At 36.1% G+C, this 17,627-nt stretch overlaps 1 protein-coding gene across 1 annotated transcript in view; it reads left to right on the forward strand.

Moving 5' to 3' along the window:
• The first annotated feature begins 7,985 nt into the window (after nt 1-7,985).
• SYNPO2L (synaptopodin 2 like) overlaps nt 7,986-17,627 on the forward strand; it is a 53,667-nt gene continuing 44,025 nt past the window's right edge. Inside the window, exon 1 of the mRNA XM_072424116.1 lies at nt 7,986-8,241. Coding sequence (XP_072280217.1) covers nt 8,137-8,241 — 105 coding nt within the window. The 5' untranslated portion in view covers nt 7,986-8,136. The remainder of the gene's footprint in view (nt 8,242-17,627) is intronic.

Consider the following 17,627-nt stretch of genomic DNA (forward strand, 5'->3'; position numbering starts at 1 on the left):
TTAGGAGCAAACTCTGTGTTGTGAAACAGTGGTGTCAGTGGGCTTGGTCTAGAGGAGAGTAGTCCACATTTCAAAAAATCATCCTAGAAAATTAGGGTTTGGGTAACTGTGAGAGGTGTATAAGTTGATTATTATTATTATTATTATTAAACAGGATTTATATAGCGCCAACATATTACGCAGCGCTGTACATTAAATAGGGATTGCAAATGACATACGTAGTGCCAGCAAAGAGAGAGCAGGATGAATAATACATTTTACAGATAACTGGGAACCATATGCATACAATAAACAATGTGGCAAGCAGAAGTCCAGGAGAAGCAGTCCAATAAAATGGGGTCAGGTGAGGCTTGTAAACTTGATTGGATTGGATTGGATTCTGGAGCGTGTGGGGATCCAAGGAGTCAAAGGCAAATGGTTTGATGACATATATTCATCAAGAAGGATCCAAGCTTTATGATCTATAGTATGGGTCCAATCCACAATTCTATGTATGATCACAGCTTTATAATAAAGACTAAAATCAGGAATAGCTAAGCCTCCGTTTGCTTTTTTCCTGGTCAATATCTGATGGTTTATGCAAGCTTTCCGTCCTCCCCATATAAAGGAGTATATTACTCGATCTAATCAAGGTAAAAAATAACTTGGAGGTGAAATTGCCAGTGTGTAAAAGTAATATAAAACTTTCGGTAAAACATCCATCTTGATTGCTTTTATCTGCCCTAGCCATGATAGAGGAAGGTTATGATATGAGCAAAGCCCAGCTTTTTCATTGGATAAAAGGAGTTTGTAATTATTATCCGCAACGTCTGCCAAGTTCGATGGGATACGTACTCCCAAATACTTAATGGCATTGGCCTGCCAGTAGTCATATATAAAAAACAACAAAAGGTGGGGCTATGATCCAACCAAGTCCCTGTAGTTCTAAGATTAGTGGACATGGAAAGTTGTACAAGCACAAAATCCCCATATTAACATTTTCCTTAGTAGAAAAATAAAAAACGCAGATATGATAGGCGCTTGAAACTGAAAACAGATGCACCGTAGATGCACCGTCCATATGGGGCCCAGATATCCTCTTGACAAATCCTTTTGGCCATTGATTGTATGGTGATATTGTGGAAGATCAATACAAGGCAGATCCAGAGTAGAAATAATCCTGGGCAGGTTGCTGATATCTCTATCACTTGTTAGCAGTGGGCTGCTGCTATGATTTCCTTTCGCACTTGAAAATAATGGACCCGGGAAAGAACATCCCTTGGTCGTAGGGGAGCTGAGTATCTGGGGCCTAAGGCCTTATGTACTCTGTCCAGAGTATTTCTGTAGACACGGCGATCCAAAAGTGAGTTGAAAATTCCTTTAACAGTAGCCATCAGATCAGGGGTGGTGGTAGCCTCTGGTAAGCCTCAGATTCTAACACTGTTCCACCTGTTGCGGTTCTCCAGGTCATCTATGGAATAAAACGCAGCATGCAACTTGGGAGTATGATCCATAACATGCTCCTCCACATTAGTGAGCCTAAGGAAGGAATATTCCATTTGGACAGTTGCTATAGCCGGTTGTGTGGTTTCCAAACTCTGCCTGAGCTCAACTAGCTCCTGTTTAAATGATGCTTCCAGGAAACATGATTGATTTTCCAGATCAGATCTGGTAGGTAGGGAGCAGAGGAGTGCATTAAGTTCTTTATAATTCTTAGGCATAACTCATAATTCTTAGCATAACCAAAATATGTGCAATATTTAATAAATTTAATACATTTAATAAGAAACTTTAAATAAAAAAACACAAAAATCTGTTAAAAAATAAAATTAAAAAATGTTAAACATAATAATATAGTTGTACAGTAGCATGTATAATATATATATATATAATAAAATTATATATATAATATATAAAGATTTCTTTGTAATGGACTCAATACAGCTATTTTGTATTGAATCCAATACAAAATGATTTGAATTTCCTGTTGACGTCACCGGGAAACCCCGGAGATCGTCTCTGCACAGGCCAGGAGAAGATCGAAGAAAGAAGACGTGTCCAGAGGAGCTGCAGGGACCAGCAGGACCCCGGGGGACAACAACATAACAAGGTAAGTAGGTTTATTTTATGTTTTAAGCAACCCCGAGTAGGACTCGGGAATACCGCCAGGGGGGTTAAAGCAGAGGGGGATTCATGCTCACCTGGTGATATTGGGGAGTAAGGCAGACTTGAGTCCTCCAGAGACTGGTGTGATTGCAGTGAAGTGGTGGAGCCACATGGCTCATCCGCCATCTTGTCTGCCATATTAGGAACTTCTGGGTGCAGTAAGGCCTGTGAGAAGAATTCTGCTATCCCGCCGCTTGCGGCCCTACGTGTCCTGTGAGTAGAGGAGGTGTGCGCCTTCCTAGAAACTTTGTTCTTTGGTGTCTTTGCTTGCATAGTAACAGGATTATAGCACAGAATAGATGCGTTAGGTGCTGAGCTCAGGAAGATGCGGCTCTACACGACCATAAGCAAGCCACGCCCCCTCTTTATGTTTTTTAGATTGTGAATATGCAGCATAGATAGCTGTTAGCATAGTGTTCATACAGACATAGGTGCAACAACTATTCTCCATAATAATATGTGATTAAAAACTATGCCGCTGGATAGTAGCGTTATGTTTGGTATTTATATAATCTTTAAACATAACACTACTCTACAGGGGTTTATTGTGATTTACCATTTATGTGTTCCTGTTTTATATGTCCTGCATTATCTTGACTGGTAAAAATCATATCTGCTTCAGCTTTCCAACAAGTCAGCCAAAATATTAAATACTGGTTTAGATACAGCTCAGTTACAACATAAGAACATATGTCCTGCTCTTGAACATAACCTCCTGATAGTGAAGAAGGTCACCAAACAAGGAAATGCAGTGACACCAAAAGGTAACAGCTGTATTATCACAAAAGAAAGACACATACTAGCTCAGCATTTTATTCAAACGGTTCATACAGAGGTAGCTAGGGGTTCCTATGTTCCAGTCCTTGCCTCTGAAAGCTCCTAAACTGAATTTACTTCAATGTACAAGAGTATGCTATGTATGTTGATATACAGGGGCTGATTTATTAAAGCTCTCCAAGACTGGAGAGGATATAATTTCATCAGTAAACTGGGTGATCCAGCAAACCTGGAATGGATTTCTTAAAAGTTATTTGCTATTTGTTAGCAAATGTTTTCAATCCTGGACCAGATCAATTTCAGGTTTGCTGGTTTCACTGATAGAGCTTTATTAAATCAGGCCCTCAGTACGTGCAACAACTGTATATATCTATATATATGTATATATATATATATTTTTATTTTATTTTATATATTTATTTTATATATTTTACATTATTCAAGTATTAGTAGTGCCAGTTGTAAGCTTCTTTTTATGCTAAGCATATATTTTAAGCATATATGTATGCTTTTATAATGCATTATTGTTCTGTTTTTCTAATACATTCCTATACATTGAGATTAAAACGGTTCCTTTTTGTTTTTTGTTCTGTTTAATTGACATAAAATTACATATCCTTGGGTTGTGTTTTCTAGGTAATTTTTCCCAACTCCTTAGATAATTTAGACCAGTTTTTTTATCCAGGGTTCCGTGAATTCTAGAGTTCCATCAGAGACTGCTTTTATTCCCTGAGCAATTTTTGCCTCATATAAGAATGCACACATCCTTCTGCCTGACTTACTTAGAAAAAGCATTCTTCCCACTGATCTTCATTGTAGGGAGCTTTCTTCCCACTGAGCACTAATCTAAGGAACGTTCCTCCCAATAACCATCAATATAAGGAACATTCCTCCCAATAACCACCAATATAAGGAACATTCCTCCCAATGACCACCAATGTAAGGAATACGCCTCCCAATGACCACCAATGTAAGGAACACGCCTCCCAATGACCACCAATGTAAGGAACATTCCTCCCAATAACCACCAATATAAGGAACATTCCTCCCAATGACCAAAGGGTCTATTTAAAAAGCAGTGAAGCAGACATTCACTGAAACATTCCCTGGTGGAGAACCTTCCAGTTTCATGTATTTCAACAGCAGTAATTAATTCTTCACCAGGGAATGTTTCATTGAATGTCAGATTGACTGTTTTATAAATAGATCCCTAAGTATGCCCTAATACTTATTATTTTATTTTGATGTGTCAAAGTGTTGTTTAGACAAAGGTACAATATGCTGCAATTAACTCTCTAGTGCAGACTCAATCACTGCCATTGAAACCAGAGAATGTTTTGGTGAATGTCAGAATCACTGCTGTACAAATAGACCCAAAATTATGGTATATTCACTATGTGAAAATAAAGGCAAAGAAAAATCGAATTCAGCCACTGCATTCAAGAACAGGTAAACTGCAATGTATTGATTTCAAATAAGGTAATAAACATTATTTAAACAACATTGTCTTCAGCTGCATTATATTTTCACATAATACGTTTTCCATATATAGATTATACATGTGCAACTTTTGGCAATGCACGTCTGCAACTGTTGTTGATTTTCAGATGTCATCACCTTCTATAAGCTTAGCTAAGCAACAGATGGTATGGTGAAGGTCTCCCGTGCCTACCCTAAACTAGAGAAAAGCATATTGTTTTCCAGTGCTGTAGGAAAAGAAAAAAAAAAATATATATATATATATATATATATTTAAACAAAAAATATACTATACAGATATCATGGTGGACTATCCACCAATGTCAGGAAGTTAGAAGTTATGCCTTTTTAACTTTTTTTCTAGCAAAGACAAAATATTAAATGCATATAGAACATGGAAATTGATCATTACTGAGGAAAGGAACCAAATAATAACCAAAGGCCAGAGCTGGGTTACATCCAATGAGTTTCTAGGCGCAGAAAATCTGGGGCCCTAAACTTTGCTCTTAAGACTTACTTATTTAAAAAAAAAAAATACAAGAACTGTAAAAGCATAAAGCTATCACCAAAGAAAAGGCACAAAATAAACACGTAGGCCATAATAAAGTTGTTCCTGTTTTAATAAAATTGTATCCAATAATATATCACACTGGTGCATAGTTTTAATTTCCACAGTGGCAATCTTCTTTTTAGAATATTATTTAAGTGCAAGGCTATCATTCATTTACTGAAAAAAAACTACATGTACATAAATTATTGATTTAAAAACAATAAATGAAATAAACCTTGGAGGTTCAGTCTCTGGGTCTCAGTGAGTAACCTGCAGTTACAGCAGCAGGGGTATAGGTGAACCCATAAACAATTTTTGTGGTTGTGGCTTACTTACAGAGCTATTGAAATAATAAAAAAATGTCACCAGCCAGGGCTTTATTGCAGAAAGGGACAGGTAATGTCCCATAAGCATTCTTACCTGCCATTTTGACGAGGAATGGGCACACTGTAATTTTGGCCAATACACTGGAAAGAATTAAGATGAAGAAATTAAAGTGTGTGACATATGATTATGGTAGGGACATTAGATTGTGAGCCCCTTTGAGGGACAGCTAGTGACATAACCATAAACCTTGTACAGCGCTGTGTAATATGATGACGCTATATAAATACTATGTAATAATAATATTATAGCTGGAACCTTTAATTGGAATGATCAAAACTTCTACTTTGGAAATGCAATAGGAAGAGGAAAATACTGAGGAACTCCATTCTTGGACAGTTGTCACTTGAACAAATGTCCTCAATGGCAGACTGGTGACAGGTGTAGATTATGTTAGATTATGAATCTCCATATATGAATCTCCATAGAAGGAACACAGACAGCCGTAAAACTTTAACAGGAGATTTAATCCGTATCAATACACACATTATAAGGTGGTTTTTAGTGATGTTAATGTTGGCAGATATCAAAAGTTATTTTTCAATATAACTGTTATATGAAACTGACTTGGTATGTACTTCTGTGCTGAACTGAGAAATATACTCTGGGAAGGTTATCCATGGGAGAGGCAACACTTGAGGTTGATCATGCATACTATAAAAATGCATGATGATCAGGAACATGCTAACAGGTGAGCAGTGAGAAGAAGAATAATCACGCTTGTCACAAAGCAATTTTATGCTGCCCCATCCAAGCTTAAAGAACAGTGGTGACCACATTGATAAAGTGCAGAGAAAAGACAACTTGGGTATAAAGTTTATATAGACCAGATGGACAGAAATACACACCCTATGGCCGGTAGAATATCATCTACCAATGTGTTTCAGCTGTGTTTTTAGCTGTTTACCTGCAGGTCAGCTTTAAGGGTATAATTGGTTAACTTGGTTGTATGACTTTCTTATAAATTTTACCAATAATATTCTAATCCACAAATTATCAAATGGGAGACAACTATACCATTTAGATGACACATCCACATCAACGTTTATACAATATTTATTTCCTAATTAGTTATTGGACTTTTAAGGCACCAAAATAGTCAATCAAATTAAATAATTCTAAAAATATAATTTATTTCAACATTTAAGAAACATGCATGAGATGTGAATCCACAATTTTTACAAAAATAATAAAGATGTTACCAAAATGTTTCAGTTCTTAAAGTGCATATTTGACTTTGCAGAGGTCTTGCACAATATTATTAAACTTAGCATACCACATTGAAATCAAGTCTTTTGTTTCATAGTTCATAGGTCTTCATCCATCTTTAGATAAACAATCCATTCTTTATCAGCTAATTTCGCCATTGTATCTATGGAAGGATCATAGTGGTCACACAGGCAAGACTTCAAACACATGGTCAGCCAAACCCACCTTTTTCATCTGCATTATATAGTCGATTGATAGTGCTGCACAAAAAAGGTCAAATATATATGTATTACCTTTTTATTTTTATTTAGATACACTTTAAGAGCACACAATTTAGTCAGCAGCCTGCATAGAGAGATGATATCCTCCTGATTGGGAGTAGATCTTCGACGTCAGCTGAAATTTCTATGTATTGAACATAGCTGACCTTGGTTTCTGCACTGCTGATCATAAATAACCAGATAGACCAAATTAAATATTTTGCCTACATAAACTTTTCACTGTCACCACTGTACTGCAGTACTGAAAATAAATATAATACAATACAATATTTTTCCTATTTTTTCCTTTTTTTTCATTCACCCACTTTTGTATACTGTCTTAGATTCTAATTGGATATTATGGCTGCCAGGGGGTGGGATAGCAATGTGCAGTGCCTCAGTCTAGCTTTTCTTTGTAGGGGATATCTTAGAATAATAATGTAAAGAATATTTGTCTATGTCACTGAAACTAAAATTTCTGGTGATGGTAATAAAAAATTGAGATGGTAATAAAAAATTCTAAAAGAACCAAATTTTGATTAGTTTGCTGTATTGAAACAATTATTGTGCAATAGTCTCACTATGTTTCCCCCTTTAATCTGAAATTGATCTTAAATTTGCAGATTCCAACTGTGCAATGTGAATATTTCCAGGTTTACCCATGCAGTAAGTAAGTGATGCTGGTCACAAAGAGAGTTCTGGACCTTTATTTAGGTGGGTAGCAAAGTTTCACACTAAAGTAGTGTTACACTATAATTTTACCTAGCGGTTGGATAGTTGGGTATATGTAGAAACTCAGGGGTCATGAAGAAATGTGATATGCAAAACTGAAATATTACTTTATGTGAATTGGCCTTATGTGAAATGCCTGGCCAATCTAGAAATTAGGATTTTTGCCTGTTATAGCTTTTTAAAAAGCATTGCACTTAATGCGGCATTTAAAGAATGTGAACAGGTGGGTGCAGAAAGGGTAAAACCGTATTATTATTGAAAGGCAGTTCAGAAAGGGCTGCCTATAATTAGACTGAATGAAGTTTTGTGTGACAAGGCTGCACAGAGCAGTAGGAGGGATTTGTTTTCAGAGAAGGGGTAATGTAAAGGAGTGACACGAAAAAGTAGAGGGCAGCAAGATTGACATGACATGTGCTGGGGACGCCACTGGCCTCTTCCCAAAAGTATCATTGACTCATCGTAACAAGTGCTGAAGCTCCCAAAAGACTTTAGTGCAGCCAGGATCCACAGTCCTGCTGTTTGCTTGTGTACACTTGATACAGGGTAGAGGAGCTGTGATGGAGATCATTTAGTTAGACCTGCAGAACAGAACATACAAGCATGGGTAGCGACAACCATATCCTCATCACCTTGTCCGGAGAAGGTCCCTGGGGCTTCAGACTACATGGGGGAGCAGAGAAGAGCTTACCTCTTCTTGTGTCAAAGGTAAGCCCTGTTATCAGTCCTGCCACCACAAGACCAAGTGGTTGCACTCAACAACACCTTCTCATGTTGCTATCATATATAAAGAGCTGCCCAACAGTCTAATTATTACTGTGTTTTGCGGAATCCATTCCCTTTTCTCCGGTTTGTTAATCTTACCAGAATTCTGATGGCTGCACCAACATGTTTATCTATATGTAAAAAGTATTTAATATCTATCAGACCAGTGAAATTTTGGTGTAAATTTTAAGTGTATATGAATTATACCTTATTGCTTAGTCACTTAGACTTTTTATAGCACAAGAATACCGCCAAGTGGAAGCCAATTAATGGCAACATCTGCTAAAGACATATTTTAATCTGCAATTAAGTTATGCTTGCTCCAATTTTAAATTGTATTTTATATTTAACATACTTGATGCAAAAATATTGCTGATGATGCATTACTGAGAGATTAACACAACCACATGGCATGATTTACAAGGTCAAGACCAGCAGTAGAAAAAGCAAGCATTTTACTCATATTGCACCATGGGTGTGTGTAGTCTCTTAACATTGATAGACTGTTCTAATATATCAAAGGAAAAATTATGCAATATTTATATTGTCTTTACGCCATTCAAAACAGGAATTTTTATTGATATTTTAAATAGTTTTCATGTTTTGGATCTAATGTTAGATCAGAAGCAATGTTTTAAACTCATGGAATAATAAACATACTACTTTATTACATACATCCTAATTACAAATGGTAACTTAACCTATCATCCCTTTACTACAGCCTCTCTGGTTCCAAATCATAAAAAATATTATTAACTGGTAAGTTTACTGTTCCCTTTTTACCTGGTGACCACTGTAATTCCTTTTAATATTAGATAGATATTCTTTCATGTATTGTTGAAGGTGTGTTGGCCTTGGATATACAAACACGCAACAAACAAAAAATAAAAAACAAAACAGGGTTTTACTTTATAATAATGCCACAGCTATCATCCTACAATCCCTGCTGTTCCCCTCACACAGTGCTCCTGCTGCATATTACGTCAGGCGTTTTTTTATCCTTATCTCCTCTTTTTTCACTACCACAATCAGACACATCTTTTACATCTAGACATTTATTTCATGGAGGTTTTCTATACACATTTTTTCTTCTACCCACTGCTTTTTTCATCCTGCAATTCTACATCAGGCTAACAGGTCCCCTGAGGAAGCCGCAAGGGCGAAACACGTTGGAACACAATTGAACCTTCCCTTTTGCAATACTGGTAGTCATAACCTGTGATAAGAGGTTAAAAACCACCCTCTTGCCTTTTGACACAGTAGGGTGGACCTCATTGGTAATTTACTGTGTTAATTGTAAAATATTTGCACCCACTTTGTATTCCTGAAATATAGGAATAATATTGTACATTATAACGAATACACTGCCACAAAAAACAAATACCCTGGCTCGTATCTTCTTTTTATTATTATCATCCTACATAGACTGAATGATGTGATGAGGAATAGGTATTCAGATCTTCCAAATGGAAGATATCCTAGACATCATTCAGTTTGTATAGGATGATAGCTGTGACATCATTAAGGCTGTGATATGACTGATAGCTATGGCATTATTAGGGTACTAAAACGATAGCTGTGTCTTCATTCAGCTTCTGAGAATGAATTATTTTAAAATCATTTAGGTGATAGTGGTGGATAGTTGTAGCATTGTTCAGTTCATGAAGCACGAAACCTGTGATATGTTCATGTTCATCTCATTTGGTAGGAGAGCTGTCACATTATTTCGTTTTTAAAGTAAGATAAACCTGGCATTATTTAGCGCAGGGGAGTCAGGAAATAATGGAGCTCATGAAGAAAGCAAATCGTGACAAAATTCATATTCAGTAAAGTAGGATAGCTGCGATACTATTAAAATTATAAAGTAGGATAGCTGTGACACTATTTATCTCACGAGGAAGGACCATTGTAACACCTTTCAGTTCCTAGATTAGCATAGCTGTGACATAATTCAGCCCATAGGGAAAAATAGCTATGACATCAATAATCTCATAAGGTATATTAGTAGCAATGTGACTAAGCCGATGTGGTGGGATAGTTGTGGCATCATTGATCATGTGACATAGGATAGATGTGACATCATGAGTTAGTTTAGTCATGACATCATTCATCTCATGATGTATGATAGGTCTCATCATTTAGTTAATGAAGAAGCAAAGATGTGACATCAATCAGCATTAAACATAGACAGAAGGATATCTGTGATGTCAGTCACCTGATAAGGAAAGGTGGATAGAAATATAGCCATGATGTCATTCAGTTCATGAAGAGGAATTGCTGTGACATATTTTAACTGATGAGGAAGGTGAGCTGCAATGTCCTTATGTTCACGAACAAGGATAACTGAAACATTATTCAGAGGTCTTAAAAGCAGCAGTTGTCATATGCTGGTTAATCATCTGTGAGGGTCATACATTTAAATACAAATACTACACAGATATTTTTGGATATCATTCCATCAAAGCTTTTCCTTTAGCGACTTCCCTAGAACAACATACTTACAGTAGTAGTAGGAACAGGAAATTAACTTGCTAAAAGTGAATTTGTTATTACACTCTGAAAAGAAAAGAATATTCAATGGTGTGTTCCTGTCCTCTATTTCATGATTTTGCCTTTATGCTGGTAAACTTGGATTGGGAGGATAAATTTGTTTTTTTTTATCTGTACCATACTATAAACCAAGGGTTTTTTTCGCCTTAAAATGCCATTAGGAAAAGATTTTCAGCCTTATGTAAAAGGAATAACAAACCCGGGCAATCCTACGTTTTAAAGTTTGTTACACACTTTAAGTGAGAACACAGTGCCATCTACCTGTGGGCAAAAAAAAGGCATTTAGGAACATTTCAGAGTGACCTATTATAACCAACTCAAAAGTACGAAATACTTTACCCTGGTAAAATGGGAAAAAGTTGTACAGACTTGGCCTATGTGATTTATTTTTTTCTCCCTTTAAATAAATGTTTAAAAAATACCACACCATGGATATATATTTATTCACAATAATTGTAAAGGCATATCAATGCAATTTTGAATGTTAGCAGTGATGGCCACGTCTTGTCCCCAGGGTTATACTCAAATCAAAGCATTTTCCTGTATTTTTGGTAAAAATAAGTACATTGGTTTATATTTAAATTGGTTTATTTTCGAGTGGTTTCCTGCTGTGAAAGTCATCATAAGTACAATTTCATAGAATTGAGGTACAATTTGCAAATATTATGTTATTCTAACTTAGCAAACATGAATTCATAAAATATTTAAAGGTCCATTTTATTGTGATCTATAACACCTGTATATTAAGGGAACTCCATTTAAAGTGAAGTGAGGCTGATGGATCAGCCATCTTTACATCCCTACTTTGTGGCTAATCCACACTATTTATTCAGTAATTCCTGGATACACCTGCTTTATTCCTTAGGGCCTAAGGGCCAGGAGATGTTTCTATCAGACAATGCTTATCAAGTTTTCATTGGAAAACGGTGCGCAACAACTGAAATAAGATTTTATTTTTGTGACCCATACAAACAAATAAAATTACTGATTTCTGGAGAATTGGCCTAATTGTTTTTGGCCGGTCTATTTATAAAGCTTTTGGGGTATCAATACCATTGATAAAAATACATATTGCAGATGAAGTATAGGTTACGTTTGGATATCCAACAGATGCTGTCTAGTTAACTGGTTAACGGTTTCTTAGATGTTTAAGGCTCTTTGGTAATGCATGCATGTGTGAAGACGTGTTTTCACATTGGTGAACTGCAGTATTATTCATTGTTGCTGGTACCCAATGTCCACCAATGTCAACGTATTACTAAAATATTGTTATTGTTGTATCTGGCAAAACAGAACATAAAAATCCATCAACAGTATGTCTTGATAAATATATTTGATTTGTTGCGTATATTTTTTCTAATATAATACCATCATTTAGAATTGTAAGCTGTAAAATGTCTTTTCTCTTTCTTCTCTATGCATGGAATACCAAAACAAGAATATTTCAGCCAAATTTATTAAGAAGCTAGGTAGGATTACTGATTCATTACTTGGATTTGGTGTTTTTTATTGCTCTCCTGGGGAGCATCTAGTATTTTGAACTCTGTTATGTGTATGAATAACTAAAAGCTTTAACGACTAGGGACTGACCTACAACACTGACCTGCATATGGCACTCCAAGGTCAGTTAGTTGTATGGGGGACATTCTAGGAGATTTCTAAACACTATAGGTTTAGATCTATAATGGTCAGAAGTGGACCACCTGGCATCTTAGGCACCTAATACTATTATGTGTGTGGATAACAAACAACCGTTAGGACCGGTATAGCATGACAAATAACCCTGACCTGCATAGGGTAATTCAACCATGTCTACGGGACATGCTAATACATTTTTACATTATAAACCCCCAGAAGCATGATTAGGGGTAAGCACACTATAGGCCTGTATTATTAAAGTTCTCCAAGGCTCAGGTTCACCCACGATGGACTACCCTCTCCAGTCTTGGAGAGCTTTAATAAATCAGGCCCAATTTGTCATTATTTAGGGCTTGTCCATATGAACACTAAAGTAGATGTAAACACCATCACCAAAATTTTCCAATTTGGTATTCTGGTGTAATATTTTTTTAACTTGTATTTATATAGGTCGGGCGATTCCTGTTACCATTCTGTGTTTAATTTGCTCTCTGTTTGTCACATCTGTTATGTGTGGTTTTGGTGAAGAATAAGTAGTTGTGCTACTGCTTATTGTAATGGAATGTTACACACAGAAAGCAAACCCGAACAATAATGTGCCACTGGTGCATAATAATATAGACAGGAAGTAGCTGGAGAAGATCAGCAATGCTGGGATGCCAAAAGGTATGCCAATTGCTTATGGAATACAGTGCTTTAGCAGATAAATGTCATCAAGTCCACCTCCACCAGCTTTTATTTTGGAAAGGTAAAATGACCCAATAACATGCCTAACAATGGCAGTCCCTATATTTCCTAAATAGTAATGGTTCACTTAATCTTTGTAATGTTCTGCTGTAAATGCAAATTAAGTAAGGACGCATTGTTCCAGGCAAAGACATGCACAAGTTTCACAGGGCTTAGGCCAATTTACAGTTCAGTTTAGATCAGATATGTTACTAAATAACAATCATGTTGTGTATGAGAATGATTGGATAAAATGCAATCAGTGAGCTGCAGTGTCTGGGAGGGGGAAATGTGAAATGTCTGCATCATAAAGTGGATTTGTCATCACAGTCATAAGGTTAAAAAAAACTCAGAGCTCTAATAGCAGGCTGAAATTAATAAACATTTTATCTGCAGTCTCCTGGTTTTCATGTATTGCACTGAACAACTTTAAAGAGTGATGGGTTTTCTTCAGAACTAGTTTGTTAACTCCATGAGAAACATAAAAAGAGTTTTTAGGCCAAGCAAAGTAGTTCTTAATTTTGGACATTCAACAAAAATAACTTAGAATGCAGTGCTACTTTATGAAACAGCCCTTACAATTTTCCTTGGCTTGATCAGTACAATATCTGTGTCTATTTTAGTTGGCCAAACCTTCCAATGCTGCTGTTTTTTAGTGAAAGAGTCCTCACTAATACCATGGTCTTGCCCAGTTTTAAAGGAAATGTTCAGTATTAAAAGCTGTGCGGACATCTATATAAAGCAAATGAAGTACTAACAGATGCATGGAAAGCCAGGATGAATAAACGTATACAGAGGATTGACCTTCTTTCATCACGGTGTAGGTGGCTCAGATGCGTATATATATATATATATATATATATATAAATATATATATATATTGTGATGGATCACTGGGGGTTGCTCACGGTAACGGGATGCTTACAGGGCAGATCAGAGGCAGCAGACTCCAAAAGTCCAAAATAACAGTAGTTTTTATTTGTTTAGGTAAGTGTTACAGCACACTCTCCAGCACTTCACAACAAAACAATAAACAGTAGCCTGGCTGGGCCTCTGGCTACCTCACTTAGGTGCCCTCTCTTACTCCATACCTATACAGTGTTTGGTGCTTGCAACATAAATCTCCCAGCTAATGATAGCCTAGAATTCTCAACAAGCAGAAAAAGGGAAAACAATTTTATAAAATATTAGGATATCACTCTTTACACATATATAACTGTTCCTGGTGTTATTATGCAATATACAATGTTGTGTTACATGCAGGAAAGTGTTTTTATTTGTGTGATAACTTTACTTTGTTTATGTGTATAATATGTTCCCATTAGCAGCTGACAATCCAAGATAGAAACCATCTTTGTTTCTGACAATCCACAGTGACCTTGAATAGTTATATCAGACAACTGCCAAAGAGCCAAAAGGTTGGGTTGCATGTTTGTTCCGACTCTGTGTGTCATTTTGTAGGACCTGTTGGACTTACTAGTGAATACAAAAACAAGGAAACCAGGAAACTTTGGCTATTTTTTGCATTTTCCATAATACAGTTAAGGACAGAAATATTTACAGACCTGATTTCAATACAGAAAGTAATTTACCTCTGTAATAATTATTAAATCATTAAATGTTTTTTTAATGTACTGTAAATACTCGAATATAAACTCCTATGAATTTAAGTACTGAAAAATAGTAACAACCCAGGGGACAAAATTTATTTGTCACTGCTAACATAATACAGTAAACAAGGGAAATGCTGAACAAAATTTTTATTATGAGGGTTTTGGTACAATAAGGAAAAGGGGGAAAATCACAAAACAACATAAACGTAAAATATTAACGAACATACATATAATCCATTTCCGTGATGATTTCACCACTATTTTCTTTGTTTTTTATAGAACATTGAAAACAACAAAACAAATAAAACAAAACAGTAAACATGTTTTTCACTTTTTCTAATGTAAAAAATCAAATAGGGTGATAAACGTAGACATAGTGAATGTTACACAGACTGGACACCAATATAAAAATCCCATATTTGTGTTTGGGTGTATTGTCTAATCACACTAGCTTTTATAAAATACATCTATTGTACATCCACTCAATCAGTTACCCCCCCAGAGCCCTTAAATGATACCAAGTGGAGTCTCGAAAAGCATTTATAATCTCTTCCACTTGGTCGAGGGGTAATGTCACCTCCAGAAAAGTCATCCAAGTATGGAAAAATTTGGTTGCATTTCTATATGTTGCAAGGCCTCAGTCCTATCAAATAACATCTATCTATAAAAGCACTTGTTGTAGTCAAAGTGAGAGGGGATGGGTTAAGCCAATTTTGCAAAATAATTTTTTTACCCACCAATAGGCAAAGGTGTTTATATAAAATAGTTATACTGAGACCTCCATATCCCGGGTCCAATAATCGGCCAATGGGAATGATACTATACATAGGTCACCTACTTAATAATATTGGACCCGATTATTGGACCCTGGATGTGGATATGGAGGTCCCAGCATAACTATTTTGTACATTGATTGCAGTACTATTGTAATCTGAAAAAAGCTATATTTATACAATATGGATTTTAGCCTATAAAAAAAATCCCTCTTTGTTCATTTGTTCCTTGTCTTTGCAAACTACCGGGCTTGGCAATATCCCGTTAAAGGTAAACTCCATCTTACGTGTATCAACTTTATCTGTAGGCACTCAACATTGTTTATGGCGTATGGTGTATATACTGTATATTATGTTTGTATTAAGCTGATTGTCTGGAGTTTTAGGAATACACAGATCATCTGTCAAGATCTTCTTTGCTCTGATGGTACCAGGGCTCTGTTATAGGGTTACAAAACAGCCTTTGTTGAATTTAATTTATTGAATTACTTATCTTCTAGGCTCTAGATAGCTGTTCATCTGAATCGAGTTTTTTGTTTTTGGATGCACTGTTTATAAAAACAATGTACTATACCATTTTGGGTCTGTAGAAAAAAAAGAGTTTTTTTTCATACAACATCCCCCTTGTGTCTTGAACATAGAGGGCATTTAGATTCAAAATGCATTTTATTGAGGATTCCTTGGGATTTTATTACCTTTTAATAAGACAGCATTGTACATTGAGAATGTACGATGTGCAGTGTGAAGTAACCCTCAGGAATAAACCAGCATTTAGTTTAATATAGTTAGATCAGAGAAAGATGATTGTAATTGGTAGCTGGGGAAGGGGGGTTGTCACTACATTTCACACATTGTTCACTGCTTTACTAAATAGGCCAGTTATTCGTAGTGTTGCATTTATTTACAGGCAACGAAATGTTGCTTTGAAACTAGTGACCAGGAATTTTCCATGCTGAGACAACGGTCATCTTTCCATGATCTGGTAATGCAACAATGAGAGCCTACATATCGTTTTAATGGCAGGCAACTGCTTTACAGATATAAATAGTCATCAACTATATTCAAGGCTCAGTAGTTAGATTGTAAGTACCAATAAAAAAGTTATAGAAATAAAAGTATCCTGTTTATTAACTAAAAGCTCAGGTATTATGGGGCAGGGTATTTAAAACTAATATTTATATACTGTAAGTGGGCAAGAACAATTCACTCCAGACAGAAACTTATTTGTCCTACATATAAATCCAGAACCCAAAAAAAAAAATAGGATGCATAGGAAAGGGTGTTAAGGGGAAACAAATAAGGGAGGGTTAAGGAAGAAGTTTATAGTTAAGGAAAGGTCAGTTACACGATTGGTGAGGGTGGTGGTCTGGGATGGAGCTTGGGGAAGGAATATGGAGAATTAGAAGGAAAAGCAACCAGCCAAAGTTTGGCTACTAAGAGGAGGAAGGAGGACTAAGAGGAAGGCTTTCTCTCCTTTTCTTTTGGTATCTTAAGGTTTTTCAGTCCTGGTATTGCCCTGCAGTTGAGGCCCTAGAAGCCAGTTGTTTCTTAGTGGTAAAACGTGGATGGGGGACCTTAATTCAGTGTGGTACCCCCCTAAGTTGCAAGGTCCACTGGTTATGAATAGTTGGCTATACTGTGTAAAGGTCTGCAGGTAATTGATACCAGCCCTGTATCTGGTGCAGTGCAGCTGGGAACCAAACATGCCAATAGTTTTGCAGATTCAGAAAAGAGACTTGGCTTCTATGAATATAATGCCTTCTGGAACCTGTATGCTATATGTTATAATATGTTATGTTATACTGGAATATTCCAATTCCAACCTGTGATTGTTGGCTCTTATTTGAGATTTAGAAATTAAAGGGGATAAAGGGTGGCTGGGTAGTGGAATGGAACGATGGAAACTTCTGAGATGCTCTGGTCATGTATATTGCGCATGAAAGTAAATTATTTTCAATTATACACAAATCACACCTTGTTTATAATTATTTGTTCAATCAATTACTGGGGATAAATCTGCCCATATATT

Source organism: Pyxicephalus adspersus, chromosome 10 (assembly GCF_032062135.1).
Source record: "Pyxicephalus adspersus chromosome 10, UCB_Pads_2.0, whole genome shotgun sequence".
NCBI classification, from domain to species: domain Eukaryota; kingdom Metazoa; phylum Chordata; class Amphibia; order Anura; family Pyxicephalidae; genus Pyxicephalus; species Pyxicephalus adspersus.